At 43.5% G+C, this 23,338-nt stretch overlaps 2 protein-coding genes across 5 annotated transcripts in view; one reads left to right on the plus strand and one right to left on the minus strand.

The window, feature by feature from the left end:
- The window catches only part of pdgfrb (platelet-derived growth factor receptor, beta polypeptide), a 28,895-nt gene extending 23,453 nt beyond the window's left edge, over nt 1-5,442 (minus strand). The window contains exons 1-2 of one of the 4 annotated variants that reach the window (XM_081712963.1): nt 5,240-5,442; nt 4,821-4,980 (exon numbers count right to left, since the gene is read on the minus strand). The gene's annotated coding sequence lies outside the window, so the exon portion shown is untranslated. Of the gene's footprint in view, nt 1-4,820; nt 5,105-5,239 lie in introns of those variants that run through there. The other 3 variants (XM_081712966.1, XM_081712962.1, XM_081712964.1) reach the window with 3 other exon arrangements.
- Nucleotides 5,443-12,895: 7,453 nt separating this feature from the next.
- cdx1a (caudal type homeobox 1a) lies at nt 12,896-18,854 on the plus strand. The gene is made up of 3 exons (XM_027007157.2): nt 12,896-13,590; nt 17,170-17,318; nt 17,900-18,854. Exons 1-3 carry the CDS (start codon nt 13,179-13,181, stop codon nt 18,095-18,097), a joined length of 759 nt encoding a protein of 252 aa, XP_026862958.1. The 5' UTR covers nt 12,896-13,178; the 3' UTR covers nt 18,098-18,854.
- The last annotated feature ends 4,484 nt before the right edge of the window (nt 18,855-23,338 follow it).

The raw sequence follows: 23,338 nt of genomic DNA on the forward strand, positions 1-23,338 counted from the left end.
GAGGAAACTTCTGGGAAACAAACAAACAAACAAACAAATAAACAAGAACCCCTTCCAGAAAAAAAAAACTCATTGGCATACAATTGTGGACACACTAAGAGCCCAGACACATTTTTAACTCATGTTGAAAAACACAGAGAAAAAACCACAAAGCCTGAATAAGGGCTTGTAGTGGCCAGTCATGCTTTCCCATTGGAGTCGGTGTTTAGACACTGACAGAGCACACCACACACCATCTGCATCTCCCCAATGTCAACAACAAAAATAACCCCAGCCGACATGGTAGGATGTCGGCACCGCGCACTTGCGTGAGACTTCAGGCTCTCAACCACGGTTTGCGCTTGCGTTGTGAGCTTGCAGTGGTCTCCACGATGCGGGCCGTGCTCATCATGCTCTTAGCAGTGCCCAACCCTTCAGCGATTCGGCGTCCCGGCATCCCGCACCAGTGGCATCCTGCTGCTCAGCTCGACACGGTCCTCCAGGACCGTGCTTGCAGGATGCACTGACTAAAGGCTGTGAGGGGAGGAAATGACAGAGGCATGGCTGTCTGTCACTTCACTGAGTTGCATGCACGACTCAAAGCTGGCAAACAAACGTTGGACCGTGGTTTTGTCATCTCTGCCTGCCCAGAGATTTCCACAGCACCAATTACATTCCACGGCTTTGTAATCCAATCTGAAATCAGCTCATTTCCACGCTGTACTGGTGCTGTTTCGAGATATTGACAACTCAAGACACCCTACCAGAACTGGGGAAGGCTAGGGCTCAAGGCTAGGACTCCAGGCTAGGACTCAAGGCTAGGACTCAAGGCTAGGACTCAAGGCCAGAGGGAACAGCCTGAGGCAGACAGCTTAAGTCAGGCTCTCTCGCCCTTTAATGCGCAGAGATGCCCATCAGACTCTCCAAACCGTCCACAGTTTGTGATGAATACAGCAAACGGGACGCTTCCTACAGACAACCACAGAGATGGCTAAACCAAACAAAGTGTGACCCTGTGTCACAGTGCGTCATGGGAAACGGCTCTCTGGGGCCCTCAGGCCTTGTGGTGTTTACATGGCGTGTGTGGTCACAGCAGGCTTCGCAGGGACAGACTCCTGGAGCTTGAGTCCTGGCTGTAGATGTGACCCCATGTCCACCCCGTACCCCGCGATCAGGGCGAGACCGGTGGCATGAAGTGTGTTTGGGCGCATGCGAAATTAAACCGCAAGAAAGGTTGAGTTCAATCGTCGACTAGAAGTCTGCTTTCCGATTAATAGCGCATAATATCCAATAATATAGGATCATAATACGATACATAATATAACAGATTTTAGAGCCTCGTATTAGGCTTTTTGGCTCCAGATTGGAGTCGTTTCCTCTCTGGTCTCAAAATGATTACACTCATCTGCTGCGCAGGAAAGCAGCGCCAAAGAGATGTTGCCAGGGAATTCCAGAAAGTTCTGCCTATGGAGAAGACACCGGAAGTGGAGGGCCAGAGACTGAACTGCACCCGTAAGATGTCGGTCACATCTGGTTCATACAGCGCTGGCTGCCTCCAGGAATCCCATGAACTTTGCACGGTGGTGTGTCAAAACGAGTGTGCCAGTTTCCATGGTAACATCACCAGGACTGACCCCAGGAAAGTGACAGCGTTCCCTGATGCAGAGTTGCTGTGCTATTTATTTACTTTATGCTGATCGTTTTTAATAGCAGGTTTGCACAGTGGAGGTTAACATCATCGTCGGCTTCATTACGCGACGCGGTCAGCGATCAGCACCAGGGGCGGCTGGAGTCAGCATGAATGACCAGGCACAGTGCTGTTCCCGCCAAAGATGGCCCGTCTCTGCCCTGAGCCACTGCAGCTCTGTTCCGTCCTCACCGCACTGCTCAACAAAAGCCCAACAACAAACTCTCATCTTTAAACAACACCCCCACCCCCCAAAAGCCTACCACTTGCCAGCACCCAGACAGTCCCGTGAGAACCACAGCAAACCCCCACACATCAAAAAAAAAGAGAGAGAGAGAGAGTGGGGGTGGGGAGGGAAAGAAATACAGCTGAATGCAATTAGTGCTCTGGCATTAAATCTCCTTCTTCCACTTCTACAAACAAAGTGGTAAAAATGGAGGGATGGAAAGACAAAAAAAGAGAGGAGGAAGCTGAGGTTGGCTCAGGCATTTCTGGGGAGCTATAGGTACGCTCGGATGTGCCAGCGTGTAATTCAGCTCAGCACGGCTGTAAATGTTAATGCACTGAATATTAGCGTCCAGATTTTCCTCCATTCAGTGTGCGCTTTTGGAAGTGGGCTGAACAAAAACACAGAGCGCACTCAGAATTTCCACTGCGCACATTCTTGGTCATCAGGAGTTCGTCTTTTGATTACTGGTGCGAGTTGGAGAGACTATGCACTGCTGTTATCTCCAAGATTTAAGCCCCCACCCCCCCCCCCCCACCCCCCCCGACACACACACACAAACAGACATGCAAAGACTCACACAAGAAAGCACATACAATCCCGTCAAAACAGAAACAGATATCTAGAGAAAGTCCAATAATATTGTCTTTCAGCTTGTCCGCTCCTGTCAGGCCCCTCTGTCGGGGACTGTGTTTGATTTGGACTCGGCGCAGAGAAACAGCGCAGCGCTTCAGACCAATGAAAAAAAAAAGGCTGGACTCTCAACGTCCGGTCTTCCTCTCTTACAGAGGAATCGGCACACCATTTATGATGGAGAGGCTCGGCAGTGAAACCATCAGAAGGGTCGCTCCGCAATACACAGGAACGCTAAACGCCTCGAACGCTAGCTGCCTGGATTCTAACACAAGGCCAGGTAAACAGGCTTTATTGGCTAAGCATGTCATAGTGGACTCACCCTGAATCCCTTCAGTGAGGGTTTTCTATTACTCATACGTGACTTCCCAGCTGTGGCAGACCAGATGCTGAAGTGCAGGGTCAGGAAATAAAAAAAAAGTGCTTAGGCTCATTCTGACCTGCAGTGTTATTGCCAGTGTTATTTGTCCTCTTTGACATTTGGGTCGTGAAATAATTGCAGTAGTATGATAAAGAGTGACCGCAGCACTGGGAATAGCGTATCAGAGCATTCCAGAGAGTCGCCTCAAAACGTAGTGTCAGAACGAGTGGAACAGAACAGATCAGGAATGCCAGGGGAAATTAAACTAGGGGCTTTGGCTGTAAACCCTGTGAGGACATGGAACGTGGATTATCGTGATCCATGATGCAACTTAGCGATACGAGAGCAGGTTGGATGGTGCTGACAGAAGACACATGGTGGGGTGTGTAGTGCGGCCCGCCTCTCTGACGGGTAGAGTACTCTTAACATGAACCAGATATTTCCATCCGCCTGGCATACAGCACAGCTGGGGGGGCAGGAAACAGCTGATGACGCAGAGTTAGCAGAGCTCCTTTCGGACATGAGCCACCACGACTATCACAGGATGTTCTATCAGAATAAGCACACCTTCTCACTCACGTAGTTACGAGAGGTGCTCGGAGCCTCGCTGTTCCCACCTGTGGCTTGAACAGGGAAACATGAATTTCAGCATTCCGAGCAGGGTTTTAGACTTGGTAGTCAGCAAGAACAGAGCGCGTCAGGTGATCGGCATGCCAAAGCACGGCACGGCCAATCTCTGATGGCAGCTGCCAGAGCACAGGACGTCCCGTTCAGCTGCCCCCAAGTCCAGTTCAGACGTGAGACATCTGTGCAGATGTCACGGCTCTCGATGGCCATGTTCCACATAGGTCAGCTGAACCACTTTTGGAAGTGAATCAGAACCAGATACTTTGATGTTTCAACTAGAGAAAGCATGAAGACTCCAATACGGAATATATTACTTTAAAAAATAAGGAGCAGAACTGAGGATTCCTTTAAATCAAAGGTTATGTTAGACATGCCAGAAACTGCATAGCACTTCTCTACCCTGTTAACCCATGCTGAAGACAGAAAAAGAATTTTTGAAGTATCCCTTTAGTTGGAAGGACCTGTTCAATCATCTATTAGCACAAAAATAGAGTCCACTCACACACACACACACACACACACAGTGCAAACTAGCCTGAACTGCTTGTCAAACGTGCGCCTTTGGTGAGAGAATAAACATCTTAAATTTCTCAGACACTGCTGTGACAGGGCAACTGTAAACGCAGCCCGACAGCACAATGCACGTCCCTACAACGTTTGCTCTCCATCAAACCCCATAACACAGGACACATTTAACACACTCAAACAAACACCTGCCTAACAAATACTACCAGCTGCCCGATGCAGTGGAAAATAGTTTTACCAGAGTTTAGATTTAAAATGCTTTGATATAAAGACGCCAGAGTGGTCTCAGTAGTACAACAGAATGCACAGCTTAATACAGCTGGCTAGATCTAAGAACCATAACAGACCAAGTGGAACAGCAGATATATGCTGACCCCTTAAAGAAATACAGAACCCTTCAATGTTGCAGACACATTTAAAAAACTGCAATGTGCTAATTAATGTTTCAAACACAGTTCTCCTCACTTCCAAACCAAGTTTTGTCTGAGTTTCCCCTGCCCACTACACCCCACCCCCACCCCCACCCCCTTCTGGCTCAATCAGCTGTAAAATGTTCAGACGGCCAATACGCTGGGCAGATGACGGCTCGACAACCTGCACAGTGCGCACTCATAACAGCGTTCTGGCTGCATACACCCTCTGAGACCCCCGCAGTCTCTCCACGCGGATAAGAGTGAAGCAGGAGAGTAGTGGTGTGAGGCGGTGGGTGGTTGGAAAAGGCAGAGTGACAGAGAGAGAGAGAGAGAGAGAGAGAGAGAGGGAAAGAAGAGAGTGGCGTTTACCTTCACTTCCTCGGCGTAGACTCTCGTGTCAGCCTCTCAGAGCCTGAGCATGCCCCTGCCTCGTCTCTTACTCTGCCACGCTGCTGCCCTTGTTACGTGTGAGGAACACACTCCGGTGCTGGGCTTGCCTGTGCCGAAGGCTGGGTCACACTCCTGCTCCCTGCTGAAGGAGGGAATGGTTTTACCCTGTCCTCTTCAACGTCCGGAGAGGGGAGGAGGCGCTACACATCTGTTTATTTAGTCAGGCAACCACTGACAGGGTCCACTTACTTACAACGCTCACATCGAAACAAAACACCTAAAACTACTTGCAAAGAATAACAAAAAAAAAAAAAAAAAAAAGCAAATCAGGTCAGAGTGAGGAACAGAGAAAAGGAGGGAAGAAAAAAATTAAGAACACCAGAAGAAAACAACTGTACCAGTATGTTTGATGCTCCTGAATGGTGTGTTGATATGCGTAACTGGCTGTCACTCCGGACAGTTAGGAGATCTGAAGTCAGTAAAAATGCCAGGCACACACGCACATGCATGCAACAGAATCGCGCACGCTCACACACACAACCACAGTGGTCTCCTCAGCAACAGCTTTGCGTTTGTGTTTCTTTCACTGAAATGGCAAGTAGCAGGGAAACGAAGCGAAGCCTCCCGGGATACTGGCAAGCCTTAAAACGAGAGGAGAAAAGGGGGGGAACGGTAAGAAGGAGGTAGAGTCTTACATGACAAACAGCCAGCTTTGATGAGCGCTGTAGAACTGTTACTGCTGGGCTCTGGAAGAGAGGATGGGACGAGAAGGGAGTTAAAGGGAGGAGGAGAGAAGGTGTGCCAGCTGGAGCGCAGGGAGGGGACTGGAGTATGAGCACACACACAATCAAAAAACCAAACAAAACTAAACACAACACACACGCACTCACACATAACACACAAACACCGCGGCAGCAATTTCAAATATGATGGGAGTATTATAGATAGCCAGCTAACTTAGTAGCTATCTTAAAGTAAACGGAATATTGCTAGTAATTATTTTAGGCGAATGTAAATGATCAGCGTTCAGAAGATTAAACTTTTACCCTCCGTAGTTAACATGCATACAATATGTTTATATAATTAACTAGTTGATAAGATATATAACGACCTAGAAAAAGAGGCCAGGAACTCATTAGCTATCTACTTAGCTAACCTACCTGTGCTTCACGAATGATAAACGACCTTGGGACGGTATTAGGGACTTATGTGGAATTAACAAAATAATAGATAAACCAGATAACTTATATTGGTTAGCTTATTTAGATTCACCATCTAAATGTAGATAACTAGCTAGTTAATTATCTTTTCACTCAGTAGGACTAGCTACAGTAACTAACTAACGCTAATTGTTTAGTTTATTCAGCTAGCTAGCGTTAGCTAAGGTTAGCTAGATATCTCTTTAGCCTATCCTACTGTATTATTGTAGCTAGTTAACAAGCTGTAATTACAATACAGTAGCATAGGCTATTAGAGCTTAAAACTATTTTTCAAATCATCAAAAAGAATATGCCTAATTATAGGTACATATTAGAGCAACAGCCAGCTGAAGCTCTAGCAAGCTAGCATAGTTAGCTAACTATAAGGGAAAATCATGAGCGATTGGAAACAGCCATTCTGCTGCTGTATCACTTGGTTGGCTACATAGTAGAAAAGTGTTGAGTGTTATAAGCGATTGTGATTAACAGATCATACAGTTGTTGAAAAAGATCAGGACATTATTTGACAGCGGATAATGTGCTATAAGAATTGTTATACAATATATTCCTTGTAGAAATAATCTAAACAAAGAAAAAGCACTAAATGAATTTTAATTTTTTGTTTTCCTGCTTCTATTCCTCCTCCCACTACCCTCCCCACTTATTCTCTGGCAATTTCCTTCTGCCTTTTCTATAGTACAGCGGTTAACAACACAAGTCTTCTTAGTTACTGTTACTCTAGTTACTTTTCAGCCTTGTGTGTGGTCACGCCCAACAGTGCTGCTTAGAAGTTCACTGTATGAATGTAAATGCAAATGTAGTGAGTTCATTCTCTGTGCAGAAATCATGCCTCCATGTGTGGCTTTTCAACTCAAAGCACATGCACGAACGCTTGATTCATTTTAAGAGGCAGCAATAGCAATTTGTCCTCTGACTGTATTACATATGGGAAAAATCAAAATGTTAATGCTTTCTTTTATTTATCCTTCCATATGCACTGTGTACTGCAGTGTACTGAGATGCCCGATGTTTGTCTTGTTGATGCTGGACGTCTGCCTGTGGTTCATAAATGTATGTATTTTCTGTCTTGAGCTTACCAAAGAATGGCATCACAGTTTATAATGTTGTATAAAATATTTAAACAACTGTTTAAGGTTTCGTAATGAACTTTGATTACTGAGAATCACTGTGTTCAATAACTATGTTTAAGCAAGAGAGAAAATCTGTAACTACTAATGAAGTATCAGTACTGACACAATGTTTCAGTAGGCAATACTATTTTCCAAAAGCTACTTTATTGCAAGTAAACATGTCTCAGATATAGTTTACCACTTTACTATATGTGGTTCAAACAATATTAACTATGAATGAAGTATCTACTTTTTTAAATTTTATTTTTTTATTATTTTGTGTGGAGAGAAACAGTAAGCCATGCATGATTCTTCAATGATCTTCAATGGGGTGTATTCATCTGTACATCCACACCTCTGAGAATAAAAGCACAGCATATGTAATACAGTAGAAGTTGCAGGTTCCTGCATTCGTGCATTCTGCCTTTATCGTAGGCCTACCTAAAACGTACTCCGGTCACAGGCCTACTTACAGGCCGACACAGGCTGCTCGTTAGGGTCGTAAGTCAGGAGTAGCCTTCTGTAACATGCAGGAGGGATAAGAAGCATGGAGTTGTAGCAAAGAATCGTTATTGAGGGACGTCCACACACACACACACACAAACAAAAACAATAGAACTAATTGACAAATTACTTGACGTACTGGAAAATGACATGACAAGAATTCTCGAGGAACAAAGAAACAAAAGCAGCATACAAAAACTAATGAGTGGCAACACAGTGGAGAACAGCAGGCCCAGGGAGCAGAGCAGAAGAAAGCCAAGTGTGGCCATGGGAACCCCAAGGCGAGGGGGGGTACATTATCAGTGATCTGGGCTAATTAATCTACTGTTGTATTGTGAATCACCACTGACATTACCAAGAGTGTACACTAGCAATGTCCTTTTCATGTTCACCAGTACTTTCATTCTTATTTACTCTTTATTTTTACCTTTTATCTTCACGCTTTGCATTTTTAATTTTATTTTACTTTTACTCTTGTAGCACTTTTATTTTTTTAGCAATTCAGTGCATTTTCATTTCTTATAATTATTTTATTTAAAGATTATTTTTTTAAATATCTTAATTTTGTTTTACTTTAACTATTTTGAGAAATATTATTCTTCATTGATTCATGAAGTAGTAGGCTACATCTTACTTCACTTCTGATCCATTATAACTAAGCCTTTTGCTCATTTGAAAAATGATGATTTGAAGATCTAGTGGTCTTAGTACTATATTAATTAGTGTAGTTAAGTACAATAACTTACTGTAGAATGTTACATAGCTAGGTGAAAAAAATTGGTTGGTGCATTGTTCAATCAAGAATTATATCTTAGCTGCCCTTAAATAGTGATCGTGGTAGTTCATCTAATTAGTTAAACTTGCTATATTATTTGTATCTTTCAAATATTCCATTAATGATTTCTGATCTTTATTGCTTATCTGTTAAATAACTAATCTGTTACTTCTTAAGCTTGCAGTATCTGATGTCAACTATTGAGGAAAAAAAAGTTAGATTTCTTTTTTTTAATCATTTATTAAGTATCATTTTGCAATTGTTTCAGGTAGATACTGAATATTTACATATTATTACTGTATAATTACATGTCGTTCTGCGTTACTATGATCTGTTTTCTCTCTTGGCTCTCCTCCTGTCTCCCGCCCCCCATTCCCAGGAAGTCAGCAGAGTGGCTTGAAAATTCATAACAAGTTCCAGGAGCTGAGTAAGGAGTTCTCTCTTTATTGGAGAGACAAAAACAGAGAGAAAGAAAGAAAGAAAGAAAAGAAAGAAAGAAAAAGAAAAAGTGTGTGTGTGTGTGTGTGTGTGTGTGTGTGTGTGTGTGTGTGTGTGTGTGTGTGTGTGTGTGTGTGTGTAAGAGTTGGCAAGCATATTCTTCTAATTGTGTGAGTGAATGTGAGGGCTGGGACTAACACACAGTAATGAGGGAAGGTTGTTGTAATGTCCAGCAGAACATGGCAGACACACTTCATAAACATACTCCCTGGATCTCTGTGCTGGTTTAACCCTTTCATTTTAACCCTTTCATCAGACTCAGCTCTTTTTGTGTACTGCAACCAAAACATTTAGCGTGATTTTGTAGGAAGGTTCCAGGGGCTTGAGCCAATGGCGTTGAGTGCTGAGCAGAATGGGGCAGTTTGGTTTAACACTCCTCGTCATGCCCCGACAACTGGGCAGAAAGGACCTTCGTGCACACGGACATGAAGGACCACACATTTCCCCCAGCTACTTAACACCACACAACACACTACACACAACTCAGCTCAGGAGCCACTGTCTTTGTGACTGTGACACAATGCACCACTCAAGCCCCCGAGCCAGAGGACAACTGGAGAGGGCTCATCTGTGGAATTCGGACTGTGGAATGTTAACAAAAACATCAGCGTTGTGTGTTATTAGTTTGCTATGTGCCTCTGTCTCTTTCAGGGACAAAAGAAGTGTGTGTGTGTGTGTGTTCTGTGATTATAAAGAATGTGCATAAGGATGGGTGGATATATGTTAGATTAAACTGACTCAACGAGTTATGAATGCAGATGGTCAAAGATATAATGAGTTAGATTTTTAATCTTTATGAGCCCAAGAAGCACGGCACAAACACACACACACGCGTACATACACATGAACGCGCACACTCCTTTTTCATGACCCATTACCAGCCGACTGCACATTTGTTTAGCTTTTCCAAGGCACAGATAGAACTTATCAACAAAGGTCTGACAAACATGGAAAAACAGGGAGCCTGTGAGAGGGGCGGCAGACACAGGAAATGCACTGTGACCTCTGTGACCTCTGCAACGCTCACTGTCATCTCTGCATAACCGCTGCCTGTAGGACAGGGCCCATCTGATGGTGGATCATTGCGTGTGTTTACTCAGGCCCCTCCTCGCTGATCCACGATCAGGGCTCCACTCTGGCTCTGTAAAGTGGGGAAACCTGAAAAGTCTCATTAGTGAGATGCGTGTTGTCTGTGGCCTCTGTGTTTCTGATGCTTGGAGGTGCTTTCGTGTGTAAGTGACTTTCAGAGTGGTCTGTTCTCCTCCTCCTTATCTCAGTCTGCCTTCATTAGCCAGATGCTAATTGCTGTGAGATCAGTTAAGTGGGCTAGTGGGCAGAAGGGTGTGTGTTTGTGTGTGTGTGTGTGTGTGTGTGTGTGTGTACATGTAGTATACACACACAAATGCATGTATACAGGAGTGTGTAGCACAAAGTGAGAACATCTGTGCGCAAGCCCGTGAGCATGGCGTTTTAGTTGTTTTTTGTTGGTTTTGGTGCGGTCCAGCTTTGGAGGAGATTCTGGTCATGTTTCCACATCAGCAGTTGCTTCAAGCGCAGCCTTGGTTCTGCCCAGTGTGATCAGACTGCTCTTGGAGAGCCGCAGCAAACGCGCTGACACACGCAGAAACCGGAGAAGAACCAACTCACTGTGCTCTTGCTTAAGGCTCCTAGGCAAAGCACTGAACACTTTACATTCTGGAACCCCCTGATAATGCAATCCTGGAGGGTGTCGGTGAACACTCCTGAGATGACACAATCTCTCAGTGCACATTTACTGGGTGAGGGAGGGGAATATATTTCTTTATGAGGTCTGACTACTGTTCCATAAGATCCTTTTTTTAAAGCTTTTGCGGTTTGGATCACATAAGAAGACGTCTAAAATACACATGGCACGAAACCGTACCCCTGTACTGCTGCCACGTAGACGGCTGAGCATCACTACAGCTGATGGAGCACGTTCAGGTAAATCCATTCCATTTTAGACAGAAATCAACAAACTATTATTCCTGTAATTGAAGTCGTATAAAATAACTTATTCAAGCTCCAGCAAAGACGGAATGGAAAAATCTATCCAGTCCTCTCTGCCCCCCCCCCCCACCACCTTTTTTTTTTTTTTTTTTTTTGCAGTGAAATTCATTATTTCTGCAGTGGTCAGAAACCACTGACACAGATAGGCTGGTTGGGCAGGCTGAGATGGCAGCCACTGGGTACGGGAGGGCAGTGAATGTGTGTGTGTGTGTGTGTGTGTGTGCCACATATGCACACCTATCTATCCATACTTAACACACACTCACAAACTGCACGTGGAGAGAGACAGAGAAAGAACCATCCTCCTTAAACCGACCCCACTGGTGGGTGTGTAAGCACCCACTCAAAGGGCCAGTGTGAACAGAAGGAGGAGGACGGTCACCTTACTCACACTCACAGACTTTGCCTGTGGTTTAAACCTGTTTAGCCCTCTGCATGCTGGTGTGGAGCTTGGTGCACCGACCACTGTGCTGCTGATGCCATAAACAGACAAAAATAAATGTGGAAAAAGTGACCCATACAAACAGTAGTTCAATCAATTTCTAAGGCAATGCGTAACTCTTAGAAATATGGCACAATGGCAGCAGAGCTGGAGTCTGTTCCCTCCACCTGGACACGAGAGAGAAAAAACACTCAGATGGCAGACGCTCATTTCCGCGTCTTCTTTTAAAAGCACAGAGCGGGGAGCGAAAGGCGAGGAGCTCTTAAGTAATGTTTTTCTCACATGTCAGTGTTTTCCACAAGAATGTTCCATTTCTGCCTGTCGATACGGTTTTCCTCGGTTTCTAACTCTTCTATCCCTCCCTGTTTGGCCAGTTCACTCTCTATGAATAATAATCCACTGCGTTTCTTTTGAAAGATACTTCATTTAGGAAATGAAATACACTAAATAACAACAATAACAACCAATTAAAAGAAACATACAGTTTTGTGTTTACCACCAGTCGTATCATTTTTTTAAATGTAAGTAATGTTGATTTATATTGGTAACGCGAGCCTTTTTTCACTTAAAATAGGTCTCTACTGCCCACTTGTGGTTAAAGTGAGGTTAATAACCACAACTGGTTAATGCAAATAGCACTACTGTCTTGTGGAGTACTTCTTTAGATCTTATGAAATAAATGATGTCTAAATACAATGAGTCCAATAAGACACACACACAGGAATACAGACGAATGCCGCTAGCATGTGAACGTCATCTGTAGTGTCAATGTCTTTGACACTAAAGTGAATCAGTTTTGCCATTCTCTGGAGGTTTGGAGATAAAATTGGGCTCCTAGTGTAAAATTGCCATTAACTTGAATCAAAACAAGACCAAAACTAAAAATAAGTCGTTAGCCCTGTCTGTGTGACCTATTCTTTTTTATTTCTGGGCAACGGCCTGTTATTGCTTCTTCAGCAGATGCGAACAAATCTGGTCCCCGGGAGGGGGGGGGGGGGGTCCCGCGAAAAGAGCATTTACATACAGTCGTTTTTTTTAGTATTCCCGTGTGCAAACACCCACCATCACAATTTGTAGAATTTTATTAGGGCGCCTTTGATGTCTGCAGTTCGCTGTCTTTGATATGCACGCGCGCTTTCCGATGTAAATAACTGGCGTCACGAAGAATGTGACATGGCCGGGCCCTCCCTCGACTCTGTCATCCAGCCGACATATCGAGAAGAGGCTTTGAAGTGCTAGTATTGAAGGACAAAAGGAGGACACACTTAGGGACTAGCAGTCTCTCTCTCTCTCTCTCTCTCTCTCTCTCTCTCCCTCCAATAAATTTACCTAGATATCACGTTGGTGGAACTTAGGTCAAAGACGTGGACTGATACAAATGTCAACTACCTTATATACCTTATTGGACAAGGCCCAGGGCTGGCAAGCCATACGTTGACCAAAAAAAAAAACCCCACTCACGCGCTTCTGGTTTCATTTTTCGTGATCTTTGTTCATTGTCCTCTCGTATAATACACCACCAATAAAACCCCCTGCCACAAAGCACTCCATGTGGAAGCACACGAGGTGTCCGTCCCCGTCCCAGGGTTGTAAAACCGTGCGTCACACTGGAACTACCCCCGTACTTAACAAACACAACGTCAGCCCTGTGTCGCCGACAGGTAGGGCTTGCCAGGAAGGTGAGGTTGAGTTAAACGAAAACTCGCCAGTGGCAGTGACAGCGGGCTCGGGCATTATGCGACAGGTAACGCGCTTGGGAAGATGTCCGTGAGTTACCTGTTGGAGAGGGACAGCAGTATGTATGGAAATCCCGTGAGACATATGAACCTAAGTTTCAACCATCAGAATGTGTATCCCTCGCCCCCGTACACGGACTTCTCAGGTTATCACCACGTTCCAAGTATAGGTAACGACCATCACGCGTCCCAAACCGGAGCCGCGTGGAATCCCGTTTACGCGCCAGCACATGAAGAGTGGTCACTGTACGGCCCCGGGTCCGGTCATTCTTTCCCCAGTCTTGGGCCGGCGAATTCAGCGAATGGCAATCTCATTCCTCCGCCGGAGCAAAGGAATGTGCCGACCGCAACTGGTCCCGCGGGTGATCATCTTTCTCCCATTTCCGAAAGGGACCATTCCGAGTGGATGCGACGCAACGTCCCACTTGCAAACTCAGGTTAGTGTAACATAATTTATTATGTTTAATATTTATAATTTATGTACCTAAATCACAGAATTTATTTTAACGTACAGTATTGGATATCCTACTGCTTGTGATTAAAACATCGAAATTTGTTGTTCACTCTAATTAAATAAAACCTTAATTTATTTGACTAATTTACTACTGCTAAAACGAATAGACTAGGCCTAAAGGTATTAAAATACGGGGACAGGCCTGATCCGTGCTACTAGGGGATCCAGGTAGCGTGTAATTTACCATAACTGATGGATTTTAAAAACCTTATCGGTGCTGTATGAAGGCTAATAGTTTATGAGGTGATAAGAATCGTGTCTTATGTGCATATGTGTCAATATAGCACCAGAAGGCATCCTCTCAGTCTACAGTTGCAATAAAACCCATTCTCTGTTTAGTTAAAACACACATCTGTGCAAAGACAGACGTTATATATTCTCATTGCGTTTTACTGGAATTTTACAGAAGCGTTCGCAGATGAAGAGAGCAGAAACACTACATGCCTAGTTTCTAAATTAAAGTTTGGGCCCGCGGTAAAGATAAACCACTCTCTCACAGCCATAAGTAGTAGTTCTTGTCTATTTATTTGTGCGATTTATTCATTTATTAGAGGCTACTGGAGTGTGTCACTACGACCTTAAGTATCCATATTGCCTATTTTATAACACCCTTTATGGAGTTATCTTTTGAGTATGTTTGAGAACTCATATAGCCAGTGTTACCAATTACCCTCACAAGTAAGATTTTACTACTGTATTTTATCATTTTATTGACAGGACCATTTTTCTGTCCGTGAGGTACAGACTACGCTAATGGGCCCCCATTCCGCTGTTGATATATTAGCAGAACCGTTTCGGTGAGTCAGTAATGGCACAGTGGGACAAGCCTACTAAAGGTTTGGGGTTTTTTGTACAAACTGGTAACATTAGCCTGGTCTCATGTATATAAATATGTGCTGACTGCTGAAGTCTGAGGCATCACTGAGTTGCAAGCAAAATTGTTCCGATCAATTAATCGCTATGTTAGGCCACCTCGTACTCTCAGCTTCAATGACGTCTGTGTGCAGCCGGCAGGGGTTTTTGTGTGGTCACTTTGGTCCCAGGACTGTATTGTATCTGCACAGGAATGAGAGTTGTTGCAAACCACATATCTTTGTTACGAAGCCTTGCAGAATTATCCAGGCCACTTGGATCCGAGAGTGTACGGCAGTGCAAGCGAAGCTGCCCGTGCGTGCTCACCAAACAGCACGCCGCTTCATTGTCCTATCTCACGTTGAGCTCGGACCTCATTTAACTCCGTATCTCACCCGAGCTCTAGCTTCATTTCACTTACTATCTCATGGGAGTTTGAACCGTCTTAGTCAGGAAGGTCTGTACTTGCTAGGAGAATTCACAAGACCAAATAACAGCATGTCTTCCTTCAGGACTCTTAATATTTTACCGCAGTAAAACGAACGATCTGGATATTTGATTTGTTCTAATGCTCAGAGATTGGATGAAGAATTTAAATATCCTAAAAATTGATGACAGTTCTACATGTCAGACCCACTAACCAGAGATTCAAATGCAACAGCCTCTAATCAGAAACAGTAATCGGCAAACCATAGGATCGCCCAGAGAATGATAAAGATTCTCCAATTTAATTTTAGGCATTTAAATGACTAAAATGACTTTACAAATAATGTGTAAAAGTTTGGTTACTGTTGAGTTATGGTCATAGAGGCTGTGAGTCAGTGGTCAGTGCTTCCTCCCATGCAAAAGATGAACACACATGGAAATAAATAAATTAATATGTGTGTGTGTGTGTGTGTGTGTGTGTGTGTGTGTATACATATAGCAATGGTGGACGCATTGGGTGTCCAAAGGTGGTACAGTGTTGCCCAACATTAGTGCATTATCCTTCTGTGCTGTGGGTCAAAGCACAAGGCGTCTTTTGAGTACAGCAGCCTGTCGCCTGGTGAAAGATTTTCTGAAAAGCTAACATCAGAAGCCAGCCTGTCTGATGACACGCAGGCCGCACCCTGCTGTGTCCACTCTAGGAGGAACCCACGAAAAACTGATAAGCCTGACAGGGGTGCATGTGTGCCAGAGAGAGAGAGAGAGAGAGAGAGAGAGAGAGAGAGAGAGAGAGAGAGAGAGAGAGAGAGAGAGAGAGAGAGAGAGAGAGAGAGAGAGAGAGACTGTGTGTGCAAGAGAAAGAGAGAAAGAGAATATCTACAACAAACTCTGAGCAGTTGGGAGCTTTACAGTGAATACTAGGCTGCCATTACAAAATTATAAGTGATGTTTTTGGAGCATTATTGCATCTTACAGTTAGTAACAAGTGTTCCGAAAAAAATACTTATTCGAATAAAATGTAATGTGAGTGTGTTCATGTCAGTGAGTATGTGTGCTAGATTAGTGCAGGTGTGTGTGTGTGAGAACTTCATTTCTTCTGATCAAGTCGACATGCCAGTAATACCATGTCATATCTACCAAGAAACGCTTGATCATATGTCAATATATGAAATCAGCATCTGGCCAGGAAACATGAAGGATCAGTTACATTACTGACTGTTCCGCTTCACTGCTGGGTGTATATATTTTGTTTTTGTCTGTTTTTCATATTGCAAACAACTCGTGGTCCTGTTTCCCTTTTCCAAAGTCATTGTAGTGTTAAGATAATCTAAAATGAGATGAAATTTGATCATAATCTAGAGTCATTTTAGCATTTGGAGGAGTATCAAGTACTATTGATCAACAAGTTGTCCACTTACCTCCGAAGGCTCCCACTACTGTGCATGCTGCACTAATTTTCATGTGAATGTTTGTGACTGAACGGTTATCCTTTTATGAGCTACAGCGTTGAAAATGTGAACCAGCGAAATTTATCATATGTTAATGACCAAGACATAAACACATTCTACTTGGTTTAGGGACAGTGCATGTCAAGTGCATGTCATTAAAAGCATGAATCAAATTTATGAAGATCTTACAATGATCATTAAATAGCACAAATATCATAAATGTTGGACATTTTTGGATATCTTGAACAGGAAATATTGTATGATGGGAAACCTGTCCTTTAGTTGCCCTTTTGACTGGTGTTCCAGTGCCCTAAAACTAATGAGCTGATTTGTAATGTGAACAATTTTACAATCATTATCAATATACTTATATGTTTACAGTTCTGATGTTATTATATGTGTCTTATGATTCATCTGTGTTACATGCAAATAGTAAAAACAGGCAAGGTGACAGCCTTGGTTATTAATCACGAGGAAGTGATAGTTTATTGTGGGTTGGCATATACAATAATGTTATGACTGAAGATCTTATGGAGTTGCCTACTTTAAGACATTAAATAAACAGATAAATAAGGGCTGTATTTGAGTTAACCTGTAACTCACACTACCATTTTCCCAGATCAACCTCTGACGTACAAAGCATGTATTTCTATTCTTCGAGCTATCATCCATTACAGGCTACCACAAATACACCCCCCCCCCCCCCCCCCGAAAAAAAAAACAAATTTCCCAGACAGGTTAAAAAAATCCATTCAGCTTTGTTTTGATTGCTGCAGGCGGGAAGACCAGGACAAAGGACAAGTACCGGGTGGTGTACACTGACCACCAGCGGCTGGAGCTGGAGAAAGAGTTCCATTTCAGTCGCTACATCACCATCAGGAGAAAGGCGGAGCTTGCCGTGGCCCTTAACCTATCAGAGCGGCAGGTGGGCGAGCGCTGACCAGTCATAAAAAGGGATCGTAGACAGGGGAGGGCCTCAATTAACAGGGTTAGCATTGTCTCATATGACATTTAATAAGGCCAAGATGTCAGCTGTTGTACCTTAATCGCAGCCTTAATCATCTGTATCTGTATCTGTAGTTGTCCTGATAGAATGGAAATATTAGGTGATTCAGACAAAACATCTATTTAGGAACATTATTAGAACCCTAATTCCCAAGTTTTTCTTTTGGTCCTCAGATCCAAATACAATCCTGATATTTTTTCAAGGTCAGAGTCCTCTAGGTTTTTCCCAGTCTCATTATCCAGGAGCCAGGTGTGATGGCAAAATGGTCAGTTAGTAATATCAATTCTACAATTAACCAACACTGCATTTGGATGCAAGAGCCACTGCTGTAAAAAAAAAACGAACCAGACATGAACTAAAACTAGTCCTGGGATACTGGCACTGTTAGTCCATTAGTCCAAGCCCAAGTTCAATCTCTTAAGGTGGCTTCTACAGCTCCTCGTCAAGGAGCATGTCTTCCACTTCCATTCCTACCGATTTTATTGTTGTCTGTCCTGTAGGTAAAGATCTGGTTCCAGAACAGACGTGCCAAGGAGAGGAAGATGAACAGGAAGAAGATGCAACAGTCGCAGCAGGCCTCCACCACCACTGCCACCCCGCCCACGGTCGACGTCCACGGCAACATGGCTATGGTCACCAGCACCGGCAACAGCTTGCTGACGGACACGCTACCCACCACCATCAAAGAAGAATACTAGAATGAGGTGGAACGTTTGAAGCGGATGTCAAAATAAAAGACATGTTTACACTGCACCTTTTTTGATGCTGGATGAACCTTGTGTATCACATTAGACACACAAAGAAAAACGCTTTACAAGTAATGGCAAGTGTTTTGGTTATTCTGTCAGTAATAAGCATCACGATTCCGGAAAAGCGAGGAGAGGATACGCAGCCCTTGCTGTTTGAGAAAGATCTCATTAATTACTGATTTTTGCACCTTTTAAGATGACCATACAGGGTTTGCCAGGATTGCTGATATCTGAAAAGTTTTTAATGTATGAAACCTTTTGTACTATATGCTAGCGCAATGAGCTGTACGTGAGTGAATAAATCAGACCCCACACTACCCTCACTCTCCACTCTCACCATGCGCTTGGTACAGAAACCTGTGTTTACAAATTAATAAACGGAAATTATGAAACATTTGTACTGCAACACGAAAAGATAAAGTGCATGATTGAAGAAAGATGGTCAGGGTGTTGGTCTTCTGGTTAACTGCCCACGGCAGTTTCATTTGGATGCTAGTGGAGGTGGTGGAGGTGAAATATTTCACTGGTGTCATGTGAAGAGGTTGAGTCGTGAAAACCTGACACAGACTGTAAGGTTAGAGCAGAGTGTTTCCTCTGCTGGAGGAGTTACTTTGACCCGATGCTCATTACAAGCTGGGTGTGTCGTGGCCAAAGTTGCCCTGTACGCAGCGCAGTCAGATGATTCAGCTCAATTAAGGATACAAGATACGTGATATTTTTTAAAACTGTTGACTCTTCATGCCACGTTATCAAAATCAACCTTTGCTTTGGTAATGAATGATTGATTTCACGATGACACCACCAGTCTCATCTTGAGGTCATGCGGAGCATTATATATGGTTGTGTGATGACACTAGTGTGTCCTGGGATGGAAAGTTCCAAAAGGGCTTTGAAGCACAACACCATGTTTCTATTCTTTAGCCATATGCAGTCATGCTACTAGATTTTCTTCTGAGATATAAGCAAACAACCCTGTTTTTTGAATACATGAAAGACACATTGACAAGTGTTATGTCAAAATGAATCCATGCATAGGGTTTGTGAAAACAGTTACATTTGCCTTCGTGTAAAAACACCTGCAGGTGAAAGTTGTTTTGGTTTGGTCTGTTGTACATTTCATTCTGATTTCCACCAAATAGACATAAATGTAAATATTCACAAATAAGCAATTCAATATATTTACCATACATGTTCTTCCGGAAACTCACTCACTAAAACTGAGGCTCATGCCAGGGTTGACATTTATGTTGGTGTAATAGACAAAGCAGGTGTATGATGTAATATACCATGTTTACAATGTAATACATACGTATAAAGGAAATCACTAAATTCACTGAAACCTCACATAAAACAAATAAAAGCAAACACTTTAATAAAAACTGATACAAACAAAAAACTAAAAATTGCATTAAATCTTGTATTGTATTTGAATGTGAGCAAAGATTAACCATAAAAATATCAATCAATTCCTGCTACAGGGATGTGGAAATTACAGCAAACTGTGAATTACAGCAAACCTACGAATAAAATATTGCTGAGTGAATAAAACAGCGCTGACCTAAAAAATAAGATCTGTGACTCGTGCATAAGTGGTTATATGACACAGTAACTGAGTGAAGACCCCAAATCTCTAAAAGCAGGACATGAAGGCACTTCCCTTGCTGTGGCAGAACATGTCTACCTCTCCACCTGTCTGTCTGTCTGTCTGACTGTCTGTCTTCTCTGTGTGTTTGCTTCTTTCTCTTCTGCACTGAGGCTACAGACATAAAATGGCTGTTTACAGTAACGGCATTAAAACAGAAAGGCCTGGCTCAAGGTTTGGGAACGTATGAAACATTAACCATTTGGAAGCAGTAAAGCACTGCTATGGATGAGGTGATTATGGACCATAAAGATAATGCACCACTGAAGTCCGATACTTTTGACCTTAGACACAATCTCTATGACTTACAGTCACGTTAAAGAATTCAAGATAAACATTTTTTAAATGTATATATGTGGCACATTTTGGTATAGTGAGAATGCTGATGGACATCTAACATTTACCAAATCACATTCGTTTGAATAGACGGCAATGTGTGCTGTTTTGAGGTAGTAAACATCCAGGCATTACAGAAACGGATAATAAAAGTTTTTTTTGTTTGTTTTTTTGCTTTTTTTTTTTACACATTCCACTAGATCTGTCTTATACGCGGATTTCATAAGCAGATCTGTCTTATACGTGGATGTCATAAGCAGATCTGTCTTATACGCGGATTTCATAAGCAGATCCGTCTTATACGCGGATTTCATAAGCAGATCTGTCTTATACGCGGATGTCATAAGCAGATCTGTCTTATACGTGGATGTCATAAGCAGATCTGTCTTATACGGGGATTTCATAAGCAGATCTGTCTTATACGGGGATGTCATAAGCAGATCTGTCTTATACGCGGATTTCATAAGCAGATCCGTCTTATACGCGGATTTCATAAGCAGATCCGTCTTATACGCGGATTTCATAAGCAGATCTGTCTTATACGTGGATGTCATAAGCAGATCTGTCTTATACGGGGATTTCATAAGCAGATCTGTCTTATACGCGGATTTCATAAGCAGATCCGTCTTATACGCGGATTTCATAAGCAGATCCGTCTTATACGCGGATTTCATAAGCAGATCCGTCTTATACGCGGATTTCATAAGCAGATCCGTCTTATACGCGGATTTCATAAGCAGATCTGTCTTATACGCGGATTTCATAAGCAGATCTGTCTTATACGGGGATGTCATAAGCAGATCTGTCTTATACGCGGATGTCATAAGCAGATCTGTCTTATAAGGGGATGTCATAAGCAGATCTGTCTTATACGGGGATGTCATAAGCAGATCTGTCTTATACGGGGATGTCATAAGCAGATCTGTCTTATACGCGGATTTCATAAGCAGATCTGTCTTATAGGTGGATGTCATAAGCAGATCTGTCTTATACGTGGATGTCATAAGTGTACCGTTACAGATGGCAGCCAATCTGTTGCCATGCACAATTTCACTACTCCCTTTATTACTGGTCTCCTTTCTTTCCATTTTCTGGCCACAGGTGATATCTGAGTGACACAATACTACATTGATATTTAGTGTTGAACTTGGCTAACAGACTCCCCAGCCAAAGCGGTAGGCCATGTAAACTCACAGCGGGGCTGCCAGTGCTAAAGCACACGATAAGTTGCCTCTTCACTGTTGCGTCACTCTGTGTGGAGTTCCAAACTGTCTCTGCATCTCTGATGTGCCATCAGTGTAACGGCTGGGTGTCGGGAGTTTCATGGGTTTCCATGGCTGACGAGCTGCACAGCCTTAGATCATTCTGCGCAACATCCAGCGTCGGTTGGAGTAGCGTAACGCACGTTGTCACTGGTCCCTGCAAAAGTGGATATCCAGCAGTGTGATGTACAAATCTTGGCTTGCTGGATACCAGGTGAATGCTGCCTGCTGGAAGGCACAGTGGCTACAGTAAATGTTTGGTGGAGGAGGAAAGGGGTCTTTGTCTGGCTTGTAGGGTTTTGGCTCGGCCCACTAGTTCCAGTGGAGGACTTCATCAAAAACACATGGCTTTATCTTGAAGGATCATAGCTGCTTTCTGTTTAATGAAGTTTTTTCAGTTATGTTCACACACACACACACACACACACTCTCTCAGTGAGCGCAAACGCAGGCCTTGGTCCAGCTTCTGAAACATACCTGGCCTTGGTGCTTATCAGTGTTTTGCTATCAATAATAAACTACTTTGATGCTTTTTCCTCCTGCGTTGTCCTGATTTTCTTTTGTTGTTTTTTTCCCCATTAAAACAGGAATGCGTGCCTCGGGTCTCTAACGTGCGCCAGTCCGTTATCCGGATTAAAACAGACCTGTGGTTTCAGGTGGGAGCCACACTTTAGTCTTGTTGACATTAACAAACATATGGTTTGGAGAGCATGAGGCCTAATTTTGAAAGCGATAACGGCTCCACACACACAAAGGGTCTGCAGCATGTTCCTTGGGATGTAACAAAACCAAGCAAACATTTCAAACATCATCATCAAAACATTTCAGAGATATTACAAAGTGCACTGGCAAAGCATTTGGGGTTCGGGTAAAAGCTTTATCAGTGTGTTGGCTCCAATTTCAAACGAATGGCACGGTGATTAGCATGTTTGCCTCTCTGCACTGGGGTCTTTGATTCTAATCCCTTTCTGGGTGGACTATCCATGTTCTCCCTGTGTATGTGTGGGTTTCCTCCAGGGTCTCTAGTTTCCTCCCACAGTCCAAAATCATGGAGGTCAGGATGACTGGACACTAAATTTTCAAGTATATGTGCGCATGTGTGTTCAGTGACGGTTGGTGCTCTGCGCGTGTCTGTCCAGTGACGGTTGGTGCTCCGCGCGCGTCTGTCCAGTGACGGTTGGTGCTCCGCGCGCGTCTGTCCAGTGACGGTTGGTGCTCCGCGCGCGTCTGTCCAGTGACGGTTGGTGCGCCGCGCGCGTCTGTCCAGTGACGGTTGGTGCTCCGCGCGTCTGTCCAGTGACGGTTGGTGCTCCGCGTGTGTCTGTCCAGTGACGGTTGGTGCTCCGCGTGTGTCTGTCCAGTGACGGTTGGTGCTCCGCGTGTGTCTGTCCAGTGACGGTTGGTGCTCCGCGTGTGTCTGTCCAGTGACGATTGGTGCTCTGCACGTGTCTGTCCAGTGACGGTTGGTGCTCCGCGCGTCTGTCCAGTGATGGTTGGTGCTGCTTCTTCTCATCAGTGTGTGATGGTAAAAGCTGATTTCTCCGTCATGTGTCCTTGATTCTGAGAAAGATGCTATGTAAATAAAAACTAATTCTTTTAGAAACTGCTTCAGAAAGATTTCTTTTAATAAGGGGAAACTAGCAACAACATACCTAAAACAGGCCCACAATCACACTAGCAGAGTAGTTACAGTGTATTGGTCAGCCAGTACCTAGCCCATGGTTAGCAGTTCTGTGTAATTTATTATTGTGCAGGTCAAGGGAATTTTATATTTTTAAAATAAAGTTATTTTTCTGAGCATTAGTGCTGAGACTCCTGTGTAGACAATGACAGATTTATCAACATGACATTTTTATCGTGATTACATAAACCTGTCACAAATGGTCTGTGTTTTCCAGTTTCCCCTGCAGGCTCTGTGTAAGACACTCATATACAATACTCATATGAATC

The sequence above is a fragment of the Electrophorus electricus genome, chromosome 4 (assembly GCF_041902795.1).
Source record: "Electrophorus electricus isolate QZ-2024a chromosome 4, ASM4190279v1, whole genome shotgun sequence".
Lineage (NCBI taxonomy): Eukaryota > Metazoa > Chordata > Actinopteri > Gymnotiformes > Gymnotidae > Electrophorus > Electrophorus electricus.